The sequence below is a fragment of the Leptidea sinapis genome, chromosome 34, assembly GCF_905404315.1.
Source record: "Leptidea sinapis chromosome 34, ilLepSina1.1, whole genome shotgun sequence".
Lineage (NCBI taxonomy): Eukaryota > Metazoa > Arthropoda > Insecta > Lepidoptera > Pieridae > Leptidea > Leptidea sinapis.
Window position 1 is genome coordinate 5,496,555 of NC_066298.1, and position 21,713 is coordinate 5,518,267.

Sequence of the window (21,713 nt, forward strand, 5' to 3'; positions counted from 1 at the left end):
AGTACATCCACAACAAATAACAACAATATAATTAGTTAACGAGTGGCGCACGGCCCGGTAACAGCGCAGCCATGTTGTGACGTCACTTGCCACCAGCTAGTAGCCACCCGCCACTCGCCAGTTCGCAGTTGACATCGCACGCGCAACCCGTCGCCACAGCACTGTTAACAATATGAGACCAGTCCTCGACATCGATCAAATTCTTTCGGAAAACAAAGAGTGGAGGAAGCTGGAGGAGGAATGGGGCATTCCTGTCGACCTGGAGGCGGACAACGACGACGACACGCCACAACTCAAGCCAGTCGTCAGCACCCTGGATCTTAAAACTACCTTCGATTCTTCGTTCCTCTTCAAGAAAGTGAGGCGCCATGTTGGACGGCAAGTCTCCAAAATATCTAATCTCGAGTACAAGGACTTTATTAACGACCTCCAACATGGCTCCTCTAAAGAATCTTCCCAGCAGTTCTACATCGTCAACGGACAAATTATTTCAGCAACGTCCGTTGACGAGATTTGCAAGAAAATCGACGAGGTTTTCAAAACCATTGAAAGGTTCGCGATGGCTAAGGCAAACAATCTACCAGAAACTATTGCATGCAGCATATCCACGAGCGATCTCTCGTTTGATGACACCAATAGAGGAGACGAGGTGAACGATACGGATGAAATGGAGCGACACATGGAGGAGGCGTTCCAAGATCTCAACTCCACGCTGAACAACATGGAACTGGAAGGCGTGGATCGTTCAACACTGGACTCTGTCACCACCCTAGTCAGGAAGTATAGTGATGTGCTTAGCAGGCCGGCTGTCAAGTGTAGTCCGCGGCGTGAACGCCAGTGCAGTGAAAAGTTCAAAGACTTAGCAGAGTTCTGGAAGAGTCGTGCGTTCCATACTCGAGGCGGACAGGACGCTTCTAGATTGTCGAACATCTAGCTTATAGTGAGTTCATTGTGAGTATAATTCTGACTGATATTAGCCATTATTATTTGTATAAAATTGATACTTTTAAAGTTATATAAATTATTTTAATATTAATTAAGTATTTAAATTTATGTAAATTGTTTTAGTGATAAAGTATGTTTTGTATTTTGATACTATTTAAGTACAACTTATGTCGTAAATATAAGATAAAAGTAATTACTACTGTATTAGATATTAAAGTTATGGTATGATTTATAAATAAATATTTTAATTTTCAAGTGTTGTTTCATTTACAGCAATATTAAATCGAATTAAAATGTTTACTTTTGGTTAAATGATGAAATGTGATTCAAATAATTAATTAATTTGTAATACTAAAAGACACAATAATTAATTCGTAAACATACCTTATGTATCTATGGAGCTGCTAATTGCTGAAATCTATTGAATTTAATGAAGTAATTTTATAGTGTGATAATTTGTCATTGAATTATGCAAACAACGTCGTCATAGAACCATCATCATCATCACCAGCCGGTAGTAGTACACTGCTGGACAAAGGCCTCCCCCAAAGATTTCCACGACGATCGGTCGTGCGCTGCCCTCATTAATTTTTTGTCAATATGATTACCTAAGTATTATTATTATCGTTGAACCATACATCTTGTAAATAAACTAGGTTTGTAAAATATCCCCGTATCGAATGCTCATTTAAATTTAATAAAAATATGTTACTATGACGTATTGTTAAATGCGGCGTGGGTATTGTTTTTCTATTAATATGCAAGGAGGCTCTCATCTGAATTAGACTGATCAGACAAAGTGCGATTCAAGGGGACCGGAATGAATACCTAAGTAACATGAGTACCGTATCTGATTAATCTTTGACTGAAAATTATTTTTACTGTTCAATCCGCTTATAAATGCTTACACCCATTCAGTGATTCGTTGCCAAGGTTTCGCAAAATGGAAACAAATTAAAAGAAAATAAATATATATTGTAAATAAATCATTAATAAGTATTCTTGATGTTTTTAGTACGTTTATCTTGACTTGTTTGGTAGATTGTTTTTATGGAATATGATATATATATATACAAACGAGCGTACGGGTCACCTGGTGTTAAGTGATCACCGCCGCCCACATTCTCTTGCAACACCAGAGGAATCACAAGAGTGTTGCCGGCCTTTAAGGAAGGTGTACGCGCTTTTTTTGAAGGTACCCATGTCGTATCGTCCCGGAAACACCGCACAAGGAAGCTCGTTCCACAGCATCGTAGCACGAGGAAGAAAGCTCCTTGAAAACCGCACTGTGGAGGACCGCCAAACATCCAGATGGTGGGGATGATATCCTAACTTGTGGCGTGTCGTGCGAAGGTGGAATGTGGTGGTGGTGAAAGAATTTGTTAATTTCCTAATTTCATTACATTACAGAATGTTTTTTATTTATTTTTTTGTTTGTTTTGAACTTATACTTATTTTTATAGATAATTTAGCATGCGGTAATGCATTCAGTAATAAGACCTTTGTGAATTAGCATAATTATAAATGTAATATTGTAATTACCACTGGTGAATCGAAATAAATAAATAAATTCGATGGAACTTCGTAGATCGACGGGTGTATCTCATCGACACTGTTTAAGAAGATATAATACGATGGTCATCCCACCAGCTACACTGGTTATAAATGATAATTGCATTACACTTGAATTATGTCTTTTTTTCATACAGCGCGTTCGAAATACAGATTTCCTTAGAGGAGAACGAGCAAGAAACTCTCTCTCTTTTCAAAACAGAATAACAGGTTCTTCACTTAACTTTTTTAAAGTGATGCAACAAAATACACAAACGTCAATTACTTAATACCTTACACGAGTAAGTCAAAAAATGTAAATTAATCAGTAAAAACATAGTTATATAGATGCACCAATCCACACATACCGTAATTAAAATAAAGGCATTATGCGAGCATTTTATTAGCTAATATATAAAAAAAATATAACAACTTTAATTTAAAAAATAAAGAAAATAAAAAATATAAATCAGATTTCCCGATGAGAGGATCATCCAGCCACCACAAGCAGCGCCCGTTCACGAGCATGACGCATGGACCAGCCTTGACCATATTTTAGGGAAGGGAAGGACCCGCTCCACGTCGCTGCCGCAAGCAGTGGCTTTAAGCGAGCGAACAACCGTCTCGAATTTTGCATCCATTTAAGCAATGTATAGACGAGAGTCGCGAACATCCTACAAACAGCGATATATCGTGAAGTTGCTCCGCGCTCGGACAGTACCTATTATAATAAACGCTAAACACGGCTGTTAGTTAATTACCTGCGCAGGACAACAAATAAAAACTCACGGTTCATCATTCGCGGCGGGCTCGTGCGTCCGACCGCCTTCTTCATCCGTGCGGCCTGCGGCACGCACTTAACACAAGCCTCACTTTGATACTTCGTTCTGAAAAATTCTTATGTCTGCATCGTATCATTTAAATTCAAATTCAAATATTTTTATTCAAAATAGGATGTGATATTCCTTATTGAAAGTCAAAAACTACCACCCATTCCAAAAATAATGCTTCAGACCTGAGAAACAAACTCATCAAAAAATTGGTTTACAAATAATATGGTATAATTAAACTTATTATTTATTTATTATACAATTAAATCTGATATTTCTGATAGAAAGGACGCAAATCAATCAGCTCGTATAATTTCATAATAGTAGACAGTTTCTATATTCCTTTTTTAATATTTTAATGATTTAAGACAAAAAACACTTGCAACAAACAATAAAACTCAATGATTTCAAACCAGATTTAAACATTTATAATTCTGTTGAAGCAGAAACAAATACTTTAATGACATGAATATGAGATAAAGAAGTCATGTTAACTTAATTAAGTAATAGGGATATAAGTGAGCGCAGATAAATAAAAAATATAAACTTTAGTAATTATTTAATGGAATGCCAGTTTACTACTTAGCTCATGCTTAGCGGTTAATTTCGAGACAAATGTAAATTAGTCATTTCTTCGCGAGTGTCAATAGCGACAAACAATAGGGACGAATGGAATGATTGAATAAATGTGTATCGAACGACTTTTTTTTCATACCTTAAAATTATTTTTAGACAGATAAATCCTTGAGCAAGTAATAATTCGAGATTGAACAATTGTTAAAAGTGATATTTATTATTTTATTTAGCATTTTATTCCGAGTATTTGGTACTTCGTTCTGCGGTGTCTGGTCTACCTCTGGTTTTCATATATTTAAGGGTGAGTAATGTTCTTCAGATGTAGTTGGTACGAGGATCTGTTCGACTTCGATCAGCAAACTGGGAATCGTGAATTTTTTAATAAATTGTATATTTTTAATTTGAAAAAGACTTTAGATTTATTCTGTTTGATGTTATTTCAATATGAAATGGCATTAATGTGTCGTTCATTTGTAATTAATTATCGGAGATCTTAAAGCATTATGCTGTTTAGTGTACTAATATGTTTTAAACTAAATTGATATCTGAAAGTTTTCTCACATTGATTCCACAAGATTATGTTATGAAATTAAAATATTAATTGTATTATATAACAATGTGTACCAATGTTTATATAGCGGGTGCGGCACAAACTACGTTCCGTATGTTTCCAAGATCCCGCACTGACCGAACCAAGTTGTCGCGTTGCTCGTGATACTTGGACACTTTGTCAATTTATGAGGCCGGCACTCCGGTGGCACTCCAGCGACACTGGTGATACATGAATTTGGATCTACTTAATTGAGTCTTGAATTATTGGACACTCAAGAGATTTACCCCATTATTGTTGCATAGTCTCGCAGCCATTATACGTAAATTTAATTATATAATTTAAATTTACTCTCAGCTACATTTCAAGTTGAAAATGATGTAAAATGTGGTTCACAGCTGGATGGAGATGACATATAATATAAGCTATGTGCTATGTACTACAGGTACTACACAAACACCGGAAATGTGTTTCAATGACCCGTAAGTCTTGACCATTTTATAAGCTACCTGAATGAAGAATTCGCCTTCATAAGCCTTCATAAGGGTTGAGCTGATGGTAATTGATTCGCCCTACCCATTTCAATGCAGTGTCGCATACGATTTTTGAAAAACCCAAAAATTCTGAGCGGCACTACAATAGCGCTCGTCACCTTAAGACATAAGATGTTAAGTCTCATTTGCCCAGTAATTTCACTAGCTACGGCGCCCTTCAGACCGGCTTCACGGCGCAGAAATAGGCGCCGTTGTGGTACCCATAATCTAGCCGGCTTACTGCGCAAAGGTTCCTCCCACTGGTTGTGTACTGCTGGCACGGAATCATTCTGGTACTGGTATTAACCTCTGTTAACTTATCTTAATCGAAGGACCTGTTCCATTTGCTTCGACCGGTACGATGAACTGACATCAATGTTGCAGGAGTACCAGCGCAGAGCGGCTGAAACTAGCTGGTTCGCCACTCGCTGGCGCGTTTCGTTTTGAATATATTTTCTCAAATTAGAATAATCTGAATATAATCTTATAAGTAAAATTATTTGACATTGAAAAGTTGTCCAACGAAACTCATCAGCCTGACATTCCGGCACTGCAGAGTGAGGATAATTTGATGACCACGATGTGAACCGAAAGCTGATCTGCCGCCCTCTTAGGTTCAACTCGACACGACAGCTTACTCCGCGGTGTGACTTATACAAGCCGGAGGTAATATTCCTACGTACCGCATAATGGAGCCAGCCTGGTGGCATTCCCCGGATCGTGCTCCAGAACTGGCGCTGTTTGTTACCCGTCTTTCTACTCATCAGATGAAATTTTCCCAAATTTGTGGACCTTGGCTTTACTTCACCTGAAAGTCTTGAGACTTTCAAGCTCAAGAAAAACAGATACACATAATAATAAAGCCAGGATAGATAATATGTTTAGAGTAATACATAGCTATTTGGGTCAACGGATCAGCCTTGCTATCCAACCCGGTAATGCTGCCAGTATTCTTGGTGCGCTTCCACGTTATGATAGTTTTAATTTTATGTAGTCATAGTATTGTTAATATAGTTATAAGATTTGTTTCGTTTGAATAATAATTAATATAAATACATAGCTTAATGAAAATATATTAACATAAGACTTTGTTTCATTACATTTTTATTTAGAACAGATTATATTTTAATATAATAACGAGACAAGTATGTCATCCATTAAGTTTATAATTTTCCTTAATGGTGATCCAAGAGATGTAAATTTCATAAAAAATATTGCGGATAAAAAAGTACGAACGCTGTCACTTCATTAGTGGATCAACGCGCTCCACTCTCTCTCAATCTGCACGACATCGCCGGTACGAAGTGGTTCTTAATTAATGTTATTAGTGAACACCGATGGGCTGTCGGAATATATGAAGCAGTATCTGTAACCAACAGGCGGTGTAAAATATCACACACATACTGTTAATGTTGTCCAAATGACACCAAGAGCAGATGACCCTCACATACAAGATAACATTAAGGAAGAATGATTTACATTACGTACCTACCCGTCATTCTCAATATAGAATAAACAGTTACATCCCCAAACGTACAGTTTGTACCAACAACATATTTAAAGATAATCGTAGCCGTACTAACCTAGCATATCACTCCTGCATCAATCGTATTTGTCGCCAATTTAATAGTTTCTCAAAATAATCAGCAACTCAATTTATTTAATTCCACATCAACCTGCTTTCGTCATAATGTCATTGACTCCCTGCGTAAGGGAGCTAATTTGTAGAAATTACTATTATTTTTGTTACACTACTTTAAATAATCTGTATGTCTCTAAATCTTTTGTACTTGCCAGTTATTGATATTTTTGCTATGTGTCTTTTCGTTTTAAGTCTCCTTGTTGATATGTTTACATATTTTGTGCATAAATATTATTGGTTTGTCGAATAAAGTAAAATAAAAATACCACGCGTCACCAAATTGTTCAATATTATGTATAATTGTGATAGCCGATTTTATCTTCTTAGTAGTAGTAGTAGTAGCAGTAGTATAAAAAGCATAAAAAGTGTGTTCGCAACGGATTTTACGAAATCTTTAGACTGATTAGTTAATTTAGTGTAATTATCTTTATATCTGCATAATATGTATAAGTGTTTCTATTATAAATCTATAGTTATAGTAAGTTGGACTAAGCAAATTTTTTTCTATATGTGTGAGCTTGTAATTGGCATTGAGAATTATGGTTACTTGACTGATTTGTAAATGTTGCTGTAAGCTCCCCCAATAAAATAAAATAATAATGGTGTTGAAGTGTGTCCCATAACAAGTGGAAACCGTTAACGTTTGTTAAAGACGATGGAAACCAACATCTGGTTAACTTGACGCGCTCTGATTATCCACAAACAACTTTGGACTAAAACAAGTACTACTTTTTTTATGAAAATAAGGGACGAGACGAGCAGGATAGTCAGCTGACGCTAAAGATTATTGAAAAACTAAAAAATTCTTAGCGGCACTACAACTGCGCACGTCACCTTGAGACATAAGATGTTAAGTCTCGTTTGCCCAGTAATTTCACTAGTTACGGCGCCCTTCAGACCGAAACACAATAATGCTTGCACACTGCTTCACGGCATATATTAGGACATTGGGTGTTTTCATGTTGGCAATAAGCTAACTGTTTTATAATCTTTAATAGAAGATTTTAAGCATGGATGTAGAATGGAATGGAAAGTGTTACATCAATGTTACTGTTTGGTCATTATTCAGATTCGGTTCTAGCAGAAGGCGAAGGTACATAATAGTGTTAGTCGTCTGCCACACTAAACAGCGCTATGCTAGTTAATATTATAATTAATTACCAAAACAGCCATTAGGTATCGGAGGCTGCACGCGGCTGTGTGGCTCTGTTGTGCATTAATATCACAATGTTTAAATATATCGGGAAACTTGTGCAGTGCGCCCGTCGACCCGACCGGCCAACTTCGATACTGCGGGACCATAAATTGATAATCACGGACATTTGATATATGCACCTTAGAATTTAATAGCTCCCCCTATCCTAACTATTATACTAATGCCAATTTTACAAAATTAATCTTTATGGATAGACATTTGCTGATACATGAGTCGTTTACCACCATCATGGTTGTCAGCAAGGTAAGTAAGTGCGAGGCTCCTTTGCAGATTGCTAGATTATGGGTACCACAACAGCGCCTATTTCTGCTGTGAAGCAGTAATTTGTAAACATTACTGTGTTTAGGTCACAAGGGCGCCGTAGCTAGTGAAATTACTGGGCAAATGAGACTTAACACCTTATGTCTCAAGGAGACGAGCGCAATTGTAGTGCCACTCAGAATTTTTGGGTTTTTCAAGAAACCTGATCAACCTGCATTGTATGGGTAGGACGTATCAATGAGTATCAGCTGAACGTCCTGCTCGTCTCGTCCCTTATTTTCATAAAAAGAAGAATAGTATTACAATTTCTTATTTTTAAATAAATTAACTAATCATTTGAATTACAATATATTATGCAAAGTGGGGCTTCACTCACTCACCCATAAGATGGACAAACGATCTGGTCAAGATCGCCGGAATACGTTGGATGAGGGCAGCGCAGGACCGATCGTCGTGGATATCTTTGGGGGAGGCCTTTCTCCAGCAGTGGACTTCTTCCGGCTGATGATGATGATGCAAAGTGATGCAATACAATGCATATGCTGACGTGTTCATAGACGACACAACGCATCGTGTCAGTGACGTGTCCTCGGGGATCTCCTGTCGCGGCTCTGTGACGAGCTGGCCGCCACTATCCACCACTGACCCACGCTTGCCATTCAATCATTACAACATAAAGATTATTGTCACGTCACCAAGTTCGGTACAATCATCTGTCAGCTCTGGTACAAGTCTCCCTTCAGAGCGACCGTCCGGCCTCTGTGCATTAGAGGTCAAGAAACTCTCCGCCAAGAACTAACCATCCGGATAGTTAGACCGTTTAGTTAGTATGAGCATTGGGACATAAGATGTTAAGTCTCGTTTGTCCAGTAATTCCACTAGATACGGCGCCCTTCAGACCGAAACACAGTAATGTTTAAACATTACTGCTTCACGGCAGAAGTAGGCGCCGTTGTTGTACCCTAGAAACTAGCCTGCATCCTATGCAAACGAGCCTCCTACTGGTGCAGAAATAGGCGCCCTTGTGGTACCCATAAACTCCTAAGGAGCCTCCCACTGGTAGAATTCTGTTTTGAAAAGAGCAACCTTCGAGTTTCTTGCTCGATCTTCTCTAAGTAAATCTGCCTTCCGAATGAGCTGTATGAAAAAATGACATACTTCAAGTGTAATAAAATTTACCATTGATTTAGCTTTGATCTGATGCACCACGAGTATCTCCCATACATTGTTATTATCTACATTCGTCATCGTTGTAGTTTATTTTATTATTTATTTATTTATTTATAAATATACAGTTTCTTCTTAAAGTAATACAAAGTCCTGTAAAACTGTTTACACAGTTTGTCTACAGGATCGAGCGAGTCTCATAAAATAAATCTTAAAACCTATTTTACATATGTTACTGCAACAATAAATATTGATTCAAAAGTTTTTTAAATTTATTTTTGGTTGGTTCCCGTCGGAAGTCGCCAAAGTAATTGTTTACTCTAGGTACTTCAAGTTTGCCTGATGTCATCGAACGGGTGCCATGATTATGACTACTTAAGGATCGGCTATGATCTTGAGAGTCATGGTTATTTAAGGCTAAAAGGTATTTGTGCTTTTTACTTATTGGGAGTATATTACAAATTTTAAATAACTTTGAGTCTTTGTCGTCTTTGTCTTTACATTTAGCTTTTGTTTTCTGTTAACAAGTAATTTTAAAAACCTTATTTGCAATGCTGGTTGGGTTCATATTTGCGATCCAACATAGAAACAGTTATTATACTCGATTAAATCGCAAGTATAATAGTATAAGTCTCGATTTATCTGTGAATATGGGCATACTCACTGAATTATATTGCATTTTCTTCTTAATATATATAAATTACGTGACACGTTGTTTGTCCGCGATGGACTCTTAAACTAATGAACGGATTTTAATGGGGATTACTTCCTCAAGTGCAGTTTAGTCCAACTTGAGAGATAGGATAGTTTTTATTTTGATTTGGGACCCATAATAATTTTTATTTCCAATATTTGTTTTGTATGGACATTTTTCTGTGTGAGAATTTATTGACACACGGTTTGACAGTTCTGCTGTGAAACAATTTCATTGCAGTTAACAACAGGGACCGTTTTTTACGAAATAATTCTTGATCTTTTAAAATATTATTGGCAAATTCCTATAAAACATATTATCATCTATAGAACAACGTCTGTCGGGTCAGCTAGTATATATATATGTATCCTTTGAGTGCTTGTCCGTCGACCGCCAATCTCAGCCCTCGTTGACATGAAACAAAGGTGATTGTGTTGAATGTGTAATCAATAGCAATTTATGTGGTTTGTATGTGTGCAGCGGGAACTGCGGGGTGGGGACGGGTCACAACGGTGGCCCCGAATTAATCTAACCTCTAACAAACACACTCGCACTACACTTAGGTTGACCATTCTTCATTAACACAAAGGAACTCTCCTTTTGTCTTGCAGCCATTCATTTGTTGGTACCTCAGACCTCTGTTAGAATTGGAATGATTATTCTGTGAATATTTCATTTAATATTCTACAAAGTTATTCGATACAATATATAATTAATGCTTTCTTATAATAAATAGTCGAACACGAATATAACGGAATAGGAATTAGCTTCAACAAACGTCAATAAATTTGAAACTAACATTATTATTTTTATGAAATCTTATTGATCAATGAGATTTCATAAAAATAAGATGATATCAATAAGATATCAATGTTTCAACTCGATCTGGCGTAGTAGTAAAATAATAAGTTAACCCTTAATCAAATATTGGGAAATTATTTCCCATTTGACGCTACCGTAACATTACTCTTTTATTTCTTTATTGGTATTTCCAATCAGTACAAACCTTAGAAACAAAATAATCATTTTGTGCAAAGCCGCGAACTGTCATCGTATGTCAATGTCAAAAACACAATTTGAAATATTTTGCGAAAAACCGGTACTGGTGGCATTTTTAATAGTTTTTGAAGAAAAATAATCTGGTAAGTGCATAAAAACAATATTCTTGTAAAGTAGACATGTTTTCATGTTGTAGAATGCCTTTTTCGGGTTTTGCCATCGTAGCATTGATATTTGATGTATTTTCTTAGGTTTAACAAAGTGGGAAACAATTTCCTATTGTTTGTTCCTGCATTAAGAAAATACCAATTTTTTCACACTTTTCCACCTCAATAATATTATTTTTCTTAGCAAGTAAGTTTCAGTTTATATTAAAACATTATTCTTAGCGTTGTTGTTTAATCTTATAACTTTATTCACTTGTCATGTTACTTTGCTTGTATTATTTTTATTGTATTATTATAATTTATAATAAAATTGTAGCAAAAGTTAAGGCTGTTCTGGATATTGGGAAATAATTTCCCACAAAATTATATTTTGCTTTGAAATACCGGATACTCGGCAATAATTTCCCACCGCAATACCCCCATTTCCCTACTATTTATAGAATAAGGACTCTTTTTTTTAATCTATTTCTCTGTCTGTCAAAATTAGTGAATGTATTGAATGAATTCGATTCATTTTAAACTTTTATTGCAAAAACTAGTAACTGCCCGTTGCATTCGCATCTATAGGTTTTATCTCAATAAAATGTTTAAGTAGAGATAACAGAGTTGTCATACTGAAACATGCAGGGCAAACCTTATCAGTCATTAAGTTGGCATAGTGACATCCCATTCTGCACGGACGCATGAAAGGGAAGATATTTACAAAAATGATTGCAAAATACAACGCAAACTGCTTATAAAAATGTGACGTTTGTGAACCTGAGGCGGTGTCAGTAAGAGTTTCACTCCGGAAATATTGATCTCAAAGATGCACCCGCTCTGGTCGCGCTGTTACAGATATAATGAACTCCAAATTATAAAAAGTGGAGCAAGATCGCAATATCAGTAGTACTGACATAGCTGAAGAACTGGGAATTAACCATGAAACAGTTTTGACTCATTTGAAAACATTGATACAAAAACTTGATATTTAGGATCCACAATAGCTGAGCTGTGTACTCACTAGCGATTTTTTATTGTGACGCAATGAACCCAAGCCGTGTATGAAGAGTTTGATAACTGTTGATGAAAAGTATGTCACGACCTACAATAATGACCGATAAAGGTCGGTCCAGCACCACAGACTAGGCAGACAAAGTTTTATTGTACGACTGGAAAGGCACCATTTATTATGAGCTTTATCGCCAGAACCAACGATTCAAATCCCTACTGCCAACAACTGATGAGAATAAAGCAGAAGAAGAAGTTGAGAGAAAGCTGCCGAAATTTGTCAACAGGAATAGTCTTTCATCATGATAGCACCACAGACATTATAGCCACTCAGCAAAAATAAAGAGACCCAAGCACATGTCCAAAAGAAGTCCCAAAATTTCTACAACAAAATCATCGGACAAAAATGCACTTAATATTATAACTGTTAATAAACTTTAAAAAGAGCTTAAACTTGAGCTTTCATATAATCCTTATCCTTATTAATATTATAAATGTAAATGTATTTTAATGAAATTTGGTACAGCGATAGACTAGAGCTTAGGAAAAGACAAAGGCTACATTTTATCCCCGAAACATCAATGGTCCCCGCGGAATTTGTGAAAAACTGAAATTCACGTGCATGACCTGTAACTATAACAATAGAATTTTTAGTTTGCCATAGCAATCTTCTTCGAAAACAGATATATACAATATGTTGAGAACGGGATCCGAAACTAGAATAAGACATGAAATAATCTTCAATTCCAAACTTGCTTATTATTTTTAAAAACCCTTTATCTACGCAGACAAAGTCGCGGGCATCAGCTAGTACTTATATAAATATATGTACTTTGAACGACGCTGTATGCAAGCGGACGACTAAGTGATAGACCGATAGATATTCCGGTTCATAGTTCTGAAGTTCAGAGTTGGATATGTTATCTGAGGTTATACTAGCTATAGTCGGTAGTAGAACACAGTCGTGGTCACAGAATAGGGCGGAGGTGTCGGCCGGAGAGGATCCATGTCAACAAGTCCACAATGCGACTCGTCACGTGGAGTCAAAGCGGGCTGGCGGCCGCACAACAATCGAATGATTAATGTTCCCCCGGTCGGCACCATGTCACCGCGTCACCCAAGTGTCACCGAGTGGAGCCCTCTTTGACTCCTCGTCGATTTGCTCGAGTCCCGCACGCGTTATTAATGAACACTTAATGAATTGTGCTGGATAGCCAATGCGACCCTAGTTTGTGTTGCAATGGACACAATAATTGACTCGCTATTGGTACAATACAGTAATGGTATTGTGCTATCCTTCAAGTTATTCCTTCTAAATTTAATTTAAAACTTCATTCAAAATGTCTCATATATAATAAGATGTGTAGGCATTTAAAGACACTCCGTCTGGTGTTGAGTGTTGTTGTTTTAAATCTGTAAAATGTAGATATTTTACAGAAGATTTTAAAGAATTTTTGATGTGAAACATCTATAGGCGGAGGGTAAACCTGATTGTTGGCGTGGCGACATAGGCCGTGGCGACGCTTCGCCACGCTATATTATTGTTACCGCCATCTATACGTATTACGTAGTACTTTCTATTGTGGTAACTTCGAAGTTCTGTTTATTGTGGTAAAACACAACTTACGTCATTATTTTAACAATGTAATACTAATAATTATTATACTTTCATTTGTTGAGTAAATGCTTAAACAGTGATTCTAACCTAGTACCCACATTATTAAAATTTGTTCTTATTATAACGCGAATTTCAAAAGTTCTGTTTATTGTGGTAAAACAGAACTTTATGTAAGTTACTACTACTACTACTACAGTTATTACTATTTTAAAACCCCATCCATAATTTCGACTCTAATTTGCATGACATAATATTTAATACTTACAATGATCAAACAAAACGTTGGTATTTTATTTATATTTTTAGTTTATTTAAACATTTCCAACAGCAGATGGACGTTTACGGTTGCCAAGTCCATAAACACGTTAACACAGATTTTAATCCGAGCGCAATTACTTTGTTAGGAACTAATAAGATTGATGGGTGATAATCCAAAATGCTGTGTCCAACCAAACGCAGACTAAAGAAAAGATCTCCTGTTACTCCAACAATTTTATCACAAAAATCTTAATCATATACGTCGTATATTACCTGTCGCTACTTGCACTATTTAATAGCACAAAATAGCAATTCCATAGCACCCGTTGCAGTTATCGTTACACAGAGTAGGAGGTATACGGCGTATCAAAGCGATCTCTTCAATTAGAGCCGCTAAATGCTCACTTAACTTACCATTAACTGACGCAAGTAAGTGACAAAACAAACTTGCACCGGCATACACCGGCTCAAACCGCCTTAAACTGGTTTACGCTAGTGTGAATCGGTTCAAGCTAGCTTAAACCCGATTTGCATAAAGTTTTCGAGTTAGATGTTTAGGATTTTAGCGCATAGCGCAGTAAATAATTTATTTCATTTGGTTCATTGTTACAAACAGTACCTAAACGAAACATTTAAATACGCCTACTGGAGTATCTTTTATTATCTACCTACTACGCAAAACAAAATGAGGGCCAATTGTTTTTTTTACATTTCAGTATAAATTTAACAGATTTGAACGCTTCCTTTTTTATGGAGTAGGAGGACAAATTAGCGAACGGATCACCTGGTGTTAAGTGATCACCGCCGCCCACATTCTCTTGTAACACCAGAGGAATCATAGGAGCGTTGCCGGCTGTTTGCCTTTCCTAATTATAACCTCTTCGGTCTTTTACCTATCGATCATACCTACCTAGTAATTGAAAATCATTAAATACTTAAAAATAACGTAAGATAAATATTCTTATGAAATTATTTAGGTATTCTGAAATTTATCTGATTATTTTCGACCATAAAAACTGCCTTCTGGTGGCAAAGGCTCTCCTTTGCTATGATCAGAGAAGATGATACGCAGAGATTTGCGGGTTTGGGCGATGGTTTTACTCGAAAAACTGTCCAAAATGCTTGAAATCGCTTCCAAGAGATTCCTAAGAAAGAAGTGCCAAAACGACCTGCTTTGGGTAAAGTTTATATTACAACTTCTTCACGAGGATCAGTTGAGTCCTCGTCATAAGTCACTATATCGGCTACGATTGATAATGGCTACCGTTGAACTAATAAAACATGGTTAGAGTGACTCATGGTTCATAAATCTTGGTATGTCTTACCAACTGTTGGCTCAGTTGGCTCAGTTGGTAAGAGCGTAAATATTTTTAATACAAAAAAAAAATATCGGTGGGTCATGTTTATTGATCATATTATTAATAGTTATGAATTCTTATCATAGTAGAGTGATAGAGTGTTTAAAACAGAACATTTTTCCCTTCTATTTCATAAAATTTGGACGAATGTTTCAGGGGATAATAAGACATAGGTATGCAACCGCAACCGGGTCGTAATACATTGAGTAATAATAATGATAATAACTTTATTTCCCAAACATTACAATAATTAATAATAGTATTACAAGTTACAAATATTTCTAAATTATATTATTATTTATTTACATACAATACAGGGAGCAAAGACAGCTAAACTAGTATGAACTGTTTTTCATGTAATGTTTGTATCATGCTGGGGCTTCATTATCAAAAAAAACATCGTCTACAGTTTTACGCGATGCTTTTGGCTACTTCTACGCAGTCAACTACATCGCCTACGAAGTGTAGCCATGCAGGCGAATGTTGTCGAGGTAAAATCCTATGGGGTGCGCCCCGACAGCGCCACGATGTGCAATCGTCTGCGCCCGACACACCGCATAGCGACGAATGGCTTGGCTTAACTAGCGGGCTACCTCGAATATTCGTCGTTGCTCGCAAGTGAAGCCCGACCATTAGACGCGTGGCGACCATTGAGATAGGGCCAGCAGTGGGACAATAGCTTATATACCGCGGATACCCATACCATAGTATTATTATTACTTTTAAACATAAAAAGCACTAAAGTGCACCCCGTGAAGATTTCTTTTTTCCTCACTATTAAGTCTCAGAGCGCTTTCGCACATGTCCGATTAGAGTGCGATCCGTATCCCTGAAAACATGGTCCGAAGTAGTCGTATAGAACTATTTCTATGGTAGTTTACGTACTAGATCCGGGTCAAACATTCTCATTGACCTGAGGAAGTAGTTATATGTTAGCTTATCTTGGGTTGGAACTCTTGAAATACAATATATTTGGTACCAAATAATAATATTACATCTAATACAATATGCAAATAAGTATTGAACGATTAAAATAAACATAATCTTTCAATCATATACATTTAATTCATTTGAAACCCAGTATGTATAGCCAAATTGGCATGCAAATACATACATTAATATTAAATAAAACAATGAAACGCCTCTGGCCCTAACTGGAATCCTAACACTACAATACGATGCCGCTAAATCTTTTCAATCACTCTCGTGTTCTTTTTCCTCTCTCACCAGCAGCTGGCGATGATACCCGTCTTCTACTATTTGGGGCCGTTGGGGTAGTAAAGTCCTCGAATGGCGACCTACGTGGTCCGGACCGGAAGACGTAGTGTTGATATCCCTCCACAAGATGGACCGGCGATTATGTTACGATCGGAGTAGTTTGAATGAGGGCAGCTCAGGATAATAGTCGTGGAGATCTTTTGGCCCCCTGCCTTTGTCCAGCAGTGGACGTCTTAGGGCTGAAAGGAAAGGAAAGGATTTTTCTAGTTAAATATTCGCCGATAGCTAATAACTATAACTGACGTCTCCTTACCTACAAAAATAAAAAACCTTGCGTATCTGACTGTAAACTATAAATAATACCAGCGACAATTAACAAGGTGAGTGACAAAATGCGTGAACCGCAAAGCAAACAGCTGAACAAAGTTTGCGAACCGGATTGTACCGGATTACGGCGGTATGCGGTGGATTGAAGCGGCGCGGGGCGGCCGTAACAAGTGAGCCTCTAACTAGCGAGCGATCTGTACTCCATCCTCGGTCCTCGGCAGTTAGATCGCCAGGTGACGGGCGCGGGGGTCCGGGCCACAGGGCTTTACTAACGGCATTATGTGCAACTGTGGTCTGAGCGTGAATGTTAGTTACCGCTTGTTTGTTAAGCCTCTTATATTACATTTATAGTATTTAAACATAGTTTATTTAACTACACACTCTATTGTTAGACATATCCATCGGGTTTAGTTAACGTTAACTTGTAATCTTTAATAAGTTATATAGTTTATGGGTTACATTTACATGTATCTCATGTCAAGAAAATGTAAGTAATTCTATGTTGTATATCATGCCTGTGTCATAATTATCAATTGTATTTCATGAAAAATAAATTATTTCGGAGGATAGAAATATTTCCCAATGTCATCGCTAATAAAAAATTAAGAGGCGATTCCACAGTAAATGACAGTATCTTTATGAGACGAGAACTCGCGAAATCTACAGGTGACGAAATTAACGCAGATGTCGCGATACTTATATATACCTCCTCTCCACTATGGACGGTGATCGTTACTGATATAATCGTCTGTCATCGGCAAGTAAGACGGTTATCATCGCGTCAGCATCCACACGTCCCTAATCATTTCATTGAGCGGCAGTCCTTCTAGATGGACATAATGAATTTCAGGAATTAAGAATAATATTGATGAGCGATTATAAGCGCCAAAGTAACGATAAAATATCTTTATATTATTTTTATCTTTGTGATAAAGTTATATGAATTCAAATGTTTCTTCATTTGGCCACCCAGCAGTCATTGTATTTTACTCGCGCTATGTAAATATAACGAAAAGACCGCGACGAGGCCAAGTACGAACTACGTACGGCTTCGCTCACTGTCCAGTGTCCTCCGTTGAATGAATGACCAGCGATCGTGTGGGCACGCGCACGCAAAATACACGCGAATTCCGTTTGATGCGTGCTCGAAACACCGACATTCACCGATCGCCGCGATCATTTTGACGATTAAAGACGACGATTGGCGACTGGAAGCGAATAAGCCCTCCACACGATCGTGCTCGCATGTTATCGCTTTTAATTGCTGGTTGTGAAGAGGCGCCATTATAGTTACATACATACATACACACACTCACGCCTTGTTCCCGTCGGGGTAGGCAGAGACAATAGAATGCCATTTGCTTCTATCCTTACAAACCTCACGCTCTTCCTTTACATTCATTACTCTTTTCATACATGCTCGCCGGTTGCGGGTGCTTCGCATCTCTCCTTTTCTCAAAACGTCCCCAATTTGGTCGACGAATGTTCTACGAGGTCTACCGCGACCGACTTGTCCACACACACTTGCCTTATATATTTCATGCGTCATTCTTTCTTCACTCATTCACTCCACGTGTCCAAACCATTTCAGCATTCCTTTTTCAGTCCTTGTCACAACATCCTCTTTCAAACCACAGCGCGCTCGTATTACCGCATTCGGTATTATATCAGTTCCATTATAGTTATTCATCAAAATATGGCGTACAGTTTTCGACAGTATGATCAACTGAATACAGTGTACTGAACTAAAAACCATATTTATTTGTCGTGTTTCTGAAAGAATACTGGTTCAAATATATTATTTTGTTCTCTGAGAGATTGTCAAACATTGTGCAGAGTGACATGGCTGCTGTTTGCGCCCCAATTTGTCTGTTCTCTTTGTTGTATTCTTTTGTTATGGCAAGCTATAGTGCAGATAGATTCCTGAAGATAACAGACAGATAACTATGAACAAGATACGCATTAGAATCTGATTGGCTAATCTGATGCCAATTGACTCTCGCGCCGCTTAATAACCAATTGGCACTGGGCACCGGCACAGCGGCACGAATATTCATTCATCAGTGGTCAACGGAATATTCGCATCGCATAAAAGTACTCGGTGTAACGCATTCATTCACCAAACGCTGACGGTACACACACTTTGTCTGTCTATTGTTTCGCCATAACAAATTTTCATTTTTAATATCATAATATGTTTTCCTAAGCACGCGCTTATACACCGGCACTCTTGTAGCCACGCGTACACGCTAGTTGCACACATAAAACAAAGTGTTTACTTACTTTAAACTTACTATCATTATTACATTATTGTATTTAACTTTAACTAATATTGGTCTACAGGCGGCCGATTAGCTCCTACTCAATTCATTTTATCTCACGACTCGATTTTTTTTATTTTATTGAACTCATAGCATTGTTAACAATGGCTTATATTCAGTCATACACATCTGTCTCTAACTGTTTCATCAGGTGGGTCATCTACTCATTCTGTCACTCATTGCCATAACAAAGGGTAAATTAATATTTCATATGATCGAATGTTTAGCTAATAACTTCTGACACAGTACAGTATTTACAGTTAAAAAATACCAAAATTTTTATATGAATAATATTAACAATTATGGTAATCAGACTGAATATTAATATTTATAAATAGCAATGTTTTTATTTAAATTGCCTTAAAATTTAAATTTTTCCGCTTCCGCTGAGTTTCTTCCTACTTCTAATATATAAAATTCTCGTGTCACGGTGCGCGGGACCGAACTCCTCCGAAACGGCTTGACCGATTCTCATGAAATTTTGAGTGCATATTGGGTAGGTCTGAGAATCGGGCAACATCTATTTTTCATCCCCTAAATGTTAAGGGTGGTCCACACGATTTTTTTATTTTTATTTTTTTTGACATTTTTTTTTAAATTTGTTTGATTATGAGTTAGCAAATCAAATTTCAAATTTTCAGCCATCTACGATCAACAGTTACTTTTGTATCGCGATTTTAATATCGGCAATACAACGTTTGCTGCGTCAGCTAGTCTTCTCATGAAAGTTCAACCTTTTCCGAAGCAATGGTAAATGTAAAGTCGAATCAACATTCCAGGGCTTACGATCCATGCGTCATAAGGACGATTAGCTTAGCGGTCGATCGCAGTGGGTTAGAGCACCAGGGGCGTCAATTCTAGAGGCGCGGCTTCGACTCCCGCCCAGCCGAATCGGATTATAAATTTGCATTTCATATTTTTAAATGCACTTAAAGTATAAATATACCCGATGAAAAAGAGAAGAATATTAACGTTAAAAAAAAGTCAGATATTTTGTGAATTTTTAGAGTGTAAAAAAAATATCATTAATTATTATGTCTCAAATAATTGTATATTTTAATATATTTGAGTATTATTTAAATCTATTCACAGATTATTACTTTTATGTTCCATATTTGTAACAGTTAAATATTGATGAGAAATTTATTCAAATTGCAAACCCTTTAAAAATAAAACTTCTTTGTCTTTTAAACAATTCGACACGTGTTTCGCTTCTACACGAGGCATCCTCAGGACATGTTGACGCGCCTAAATCTCACGAGACTCAAAGTTTCGTGCCAGATTTGCCAGATTTCGTGCCAGATGAAATACGTGTCGAATTGTTTAAAAGACAAATATTGGCGCAATTAACACTAAATAAAACTCAAAACAATTGGATAATTATGGATTTCCGCAAAGTAACGTGTACTTCACTCAATTTTCATAAAACTTCTTATGTAACCCGGTGTTGCCTTTGACACAAATGTTTAATATTGTTTGGAAAACACATGATATTGTGAGGACATGAGCGGGGAGTAAGCCGGCCATAGTTTACGACAATTAAGTGGCAATTATCATAATCACATCTGCATGAGGAAGTAATTCACAGCATCCATCTGGAACACGCAACGGCCGCTCTTAAATCAATAGGTCTTTGTTCAGGTAGTGTGTGTCCTAACTCCTAAGAGCTCTCGTGGCTTGCTTGATTAATGTAATGGCCGTGTTAGACGATCAATTGGTCGTCAATTGCCGGTCGATTTGCAGTAAATAGGCGCCAGGCGGTAATCCGGCGCGGGCCGCGTCAGGATAGCCACGCCCATGTTTCACATGAACCGATTACTGCAGCTCGTACATTATGTTGCACTTCCTCTCACCGCTAGTCTGATCAATTACAATTTATGCATCCTTCTCCTACGTTCATCCCTTATAGAAATAACATGTCAGGTCTAATTGCAATTTGTTTTTATTTGAACCAGAATATAGAGATGGAGCAGGAACACTTCACCTCCAGAGAATACGATGGCTCTCTTATCCCGACGGATGTACAGCTGACTATGGAGTAGAGCATGCTGACAAAGTTCTTGATTTGCAAGAAATATTAATAGCTAGAGATGTAACTAATATAAGAGGAGGCACATATTGCACACACAAAATAAAAATTAATAGTTTGTCCATTTAAGTTGATTAATGTTAAAGTATACTTAACCAACTTTATAGTATACAAGAACAGCGTCATATTTTTTGAAATTAATAAAAACTGCTTTGACAAGAGAGTGTCGCAAAAATGCCAAGATGTACGTACCGTGCGTTATGAGTCAGATAGCTTCACAGTACACCCGCGGCAACTATCTTTGGAGACCAGGTTTGTACTCGCATCGTACATAAATTATTTTAAATCTGGATATAATATTACAGCGTTACATACAATTATAAAAGCTGAAATGGTGACTGCTAATATCTTCTCAGGACGCGATTTCTATCTACGCGATGGATAATAGGAAACATTTTTTTTT

At 37.2% G+C, this 21,713-nt stretch overlaps 1 protein-coding gene across 1 annotated transcript; it reads left to right on the forward strand.

Moving 5' to 3' along the window:
• The first annotated feature begins 105 nt into the window (after positions 1-105).
• Positions 106-1,062, forward strand: LOC126974992 (uncharacterized). The gene has a single exon (XM_050822779.1). It carries the CDS (start codon positions 173-175, stop codon positions 932-934), a length of 762 nt encoding a protein of 253 aa, XP_050678736.1. The 5' UTR covers positions 106-172; the 3' UTR covers positions 935-1,062.
• The last annotated feature ends 20,651 nt before the right edge of the window (positions 1,063-21,713 follow it).

Coding starts and splice junctions, on each gene's coding strand:
- LOC126974992 (XM_050822779.1), top strand. CDS start 173: ATGAGACCAGTCCTCGACATCGATCAAATTCTTTCGGAAAACAAAGAG.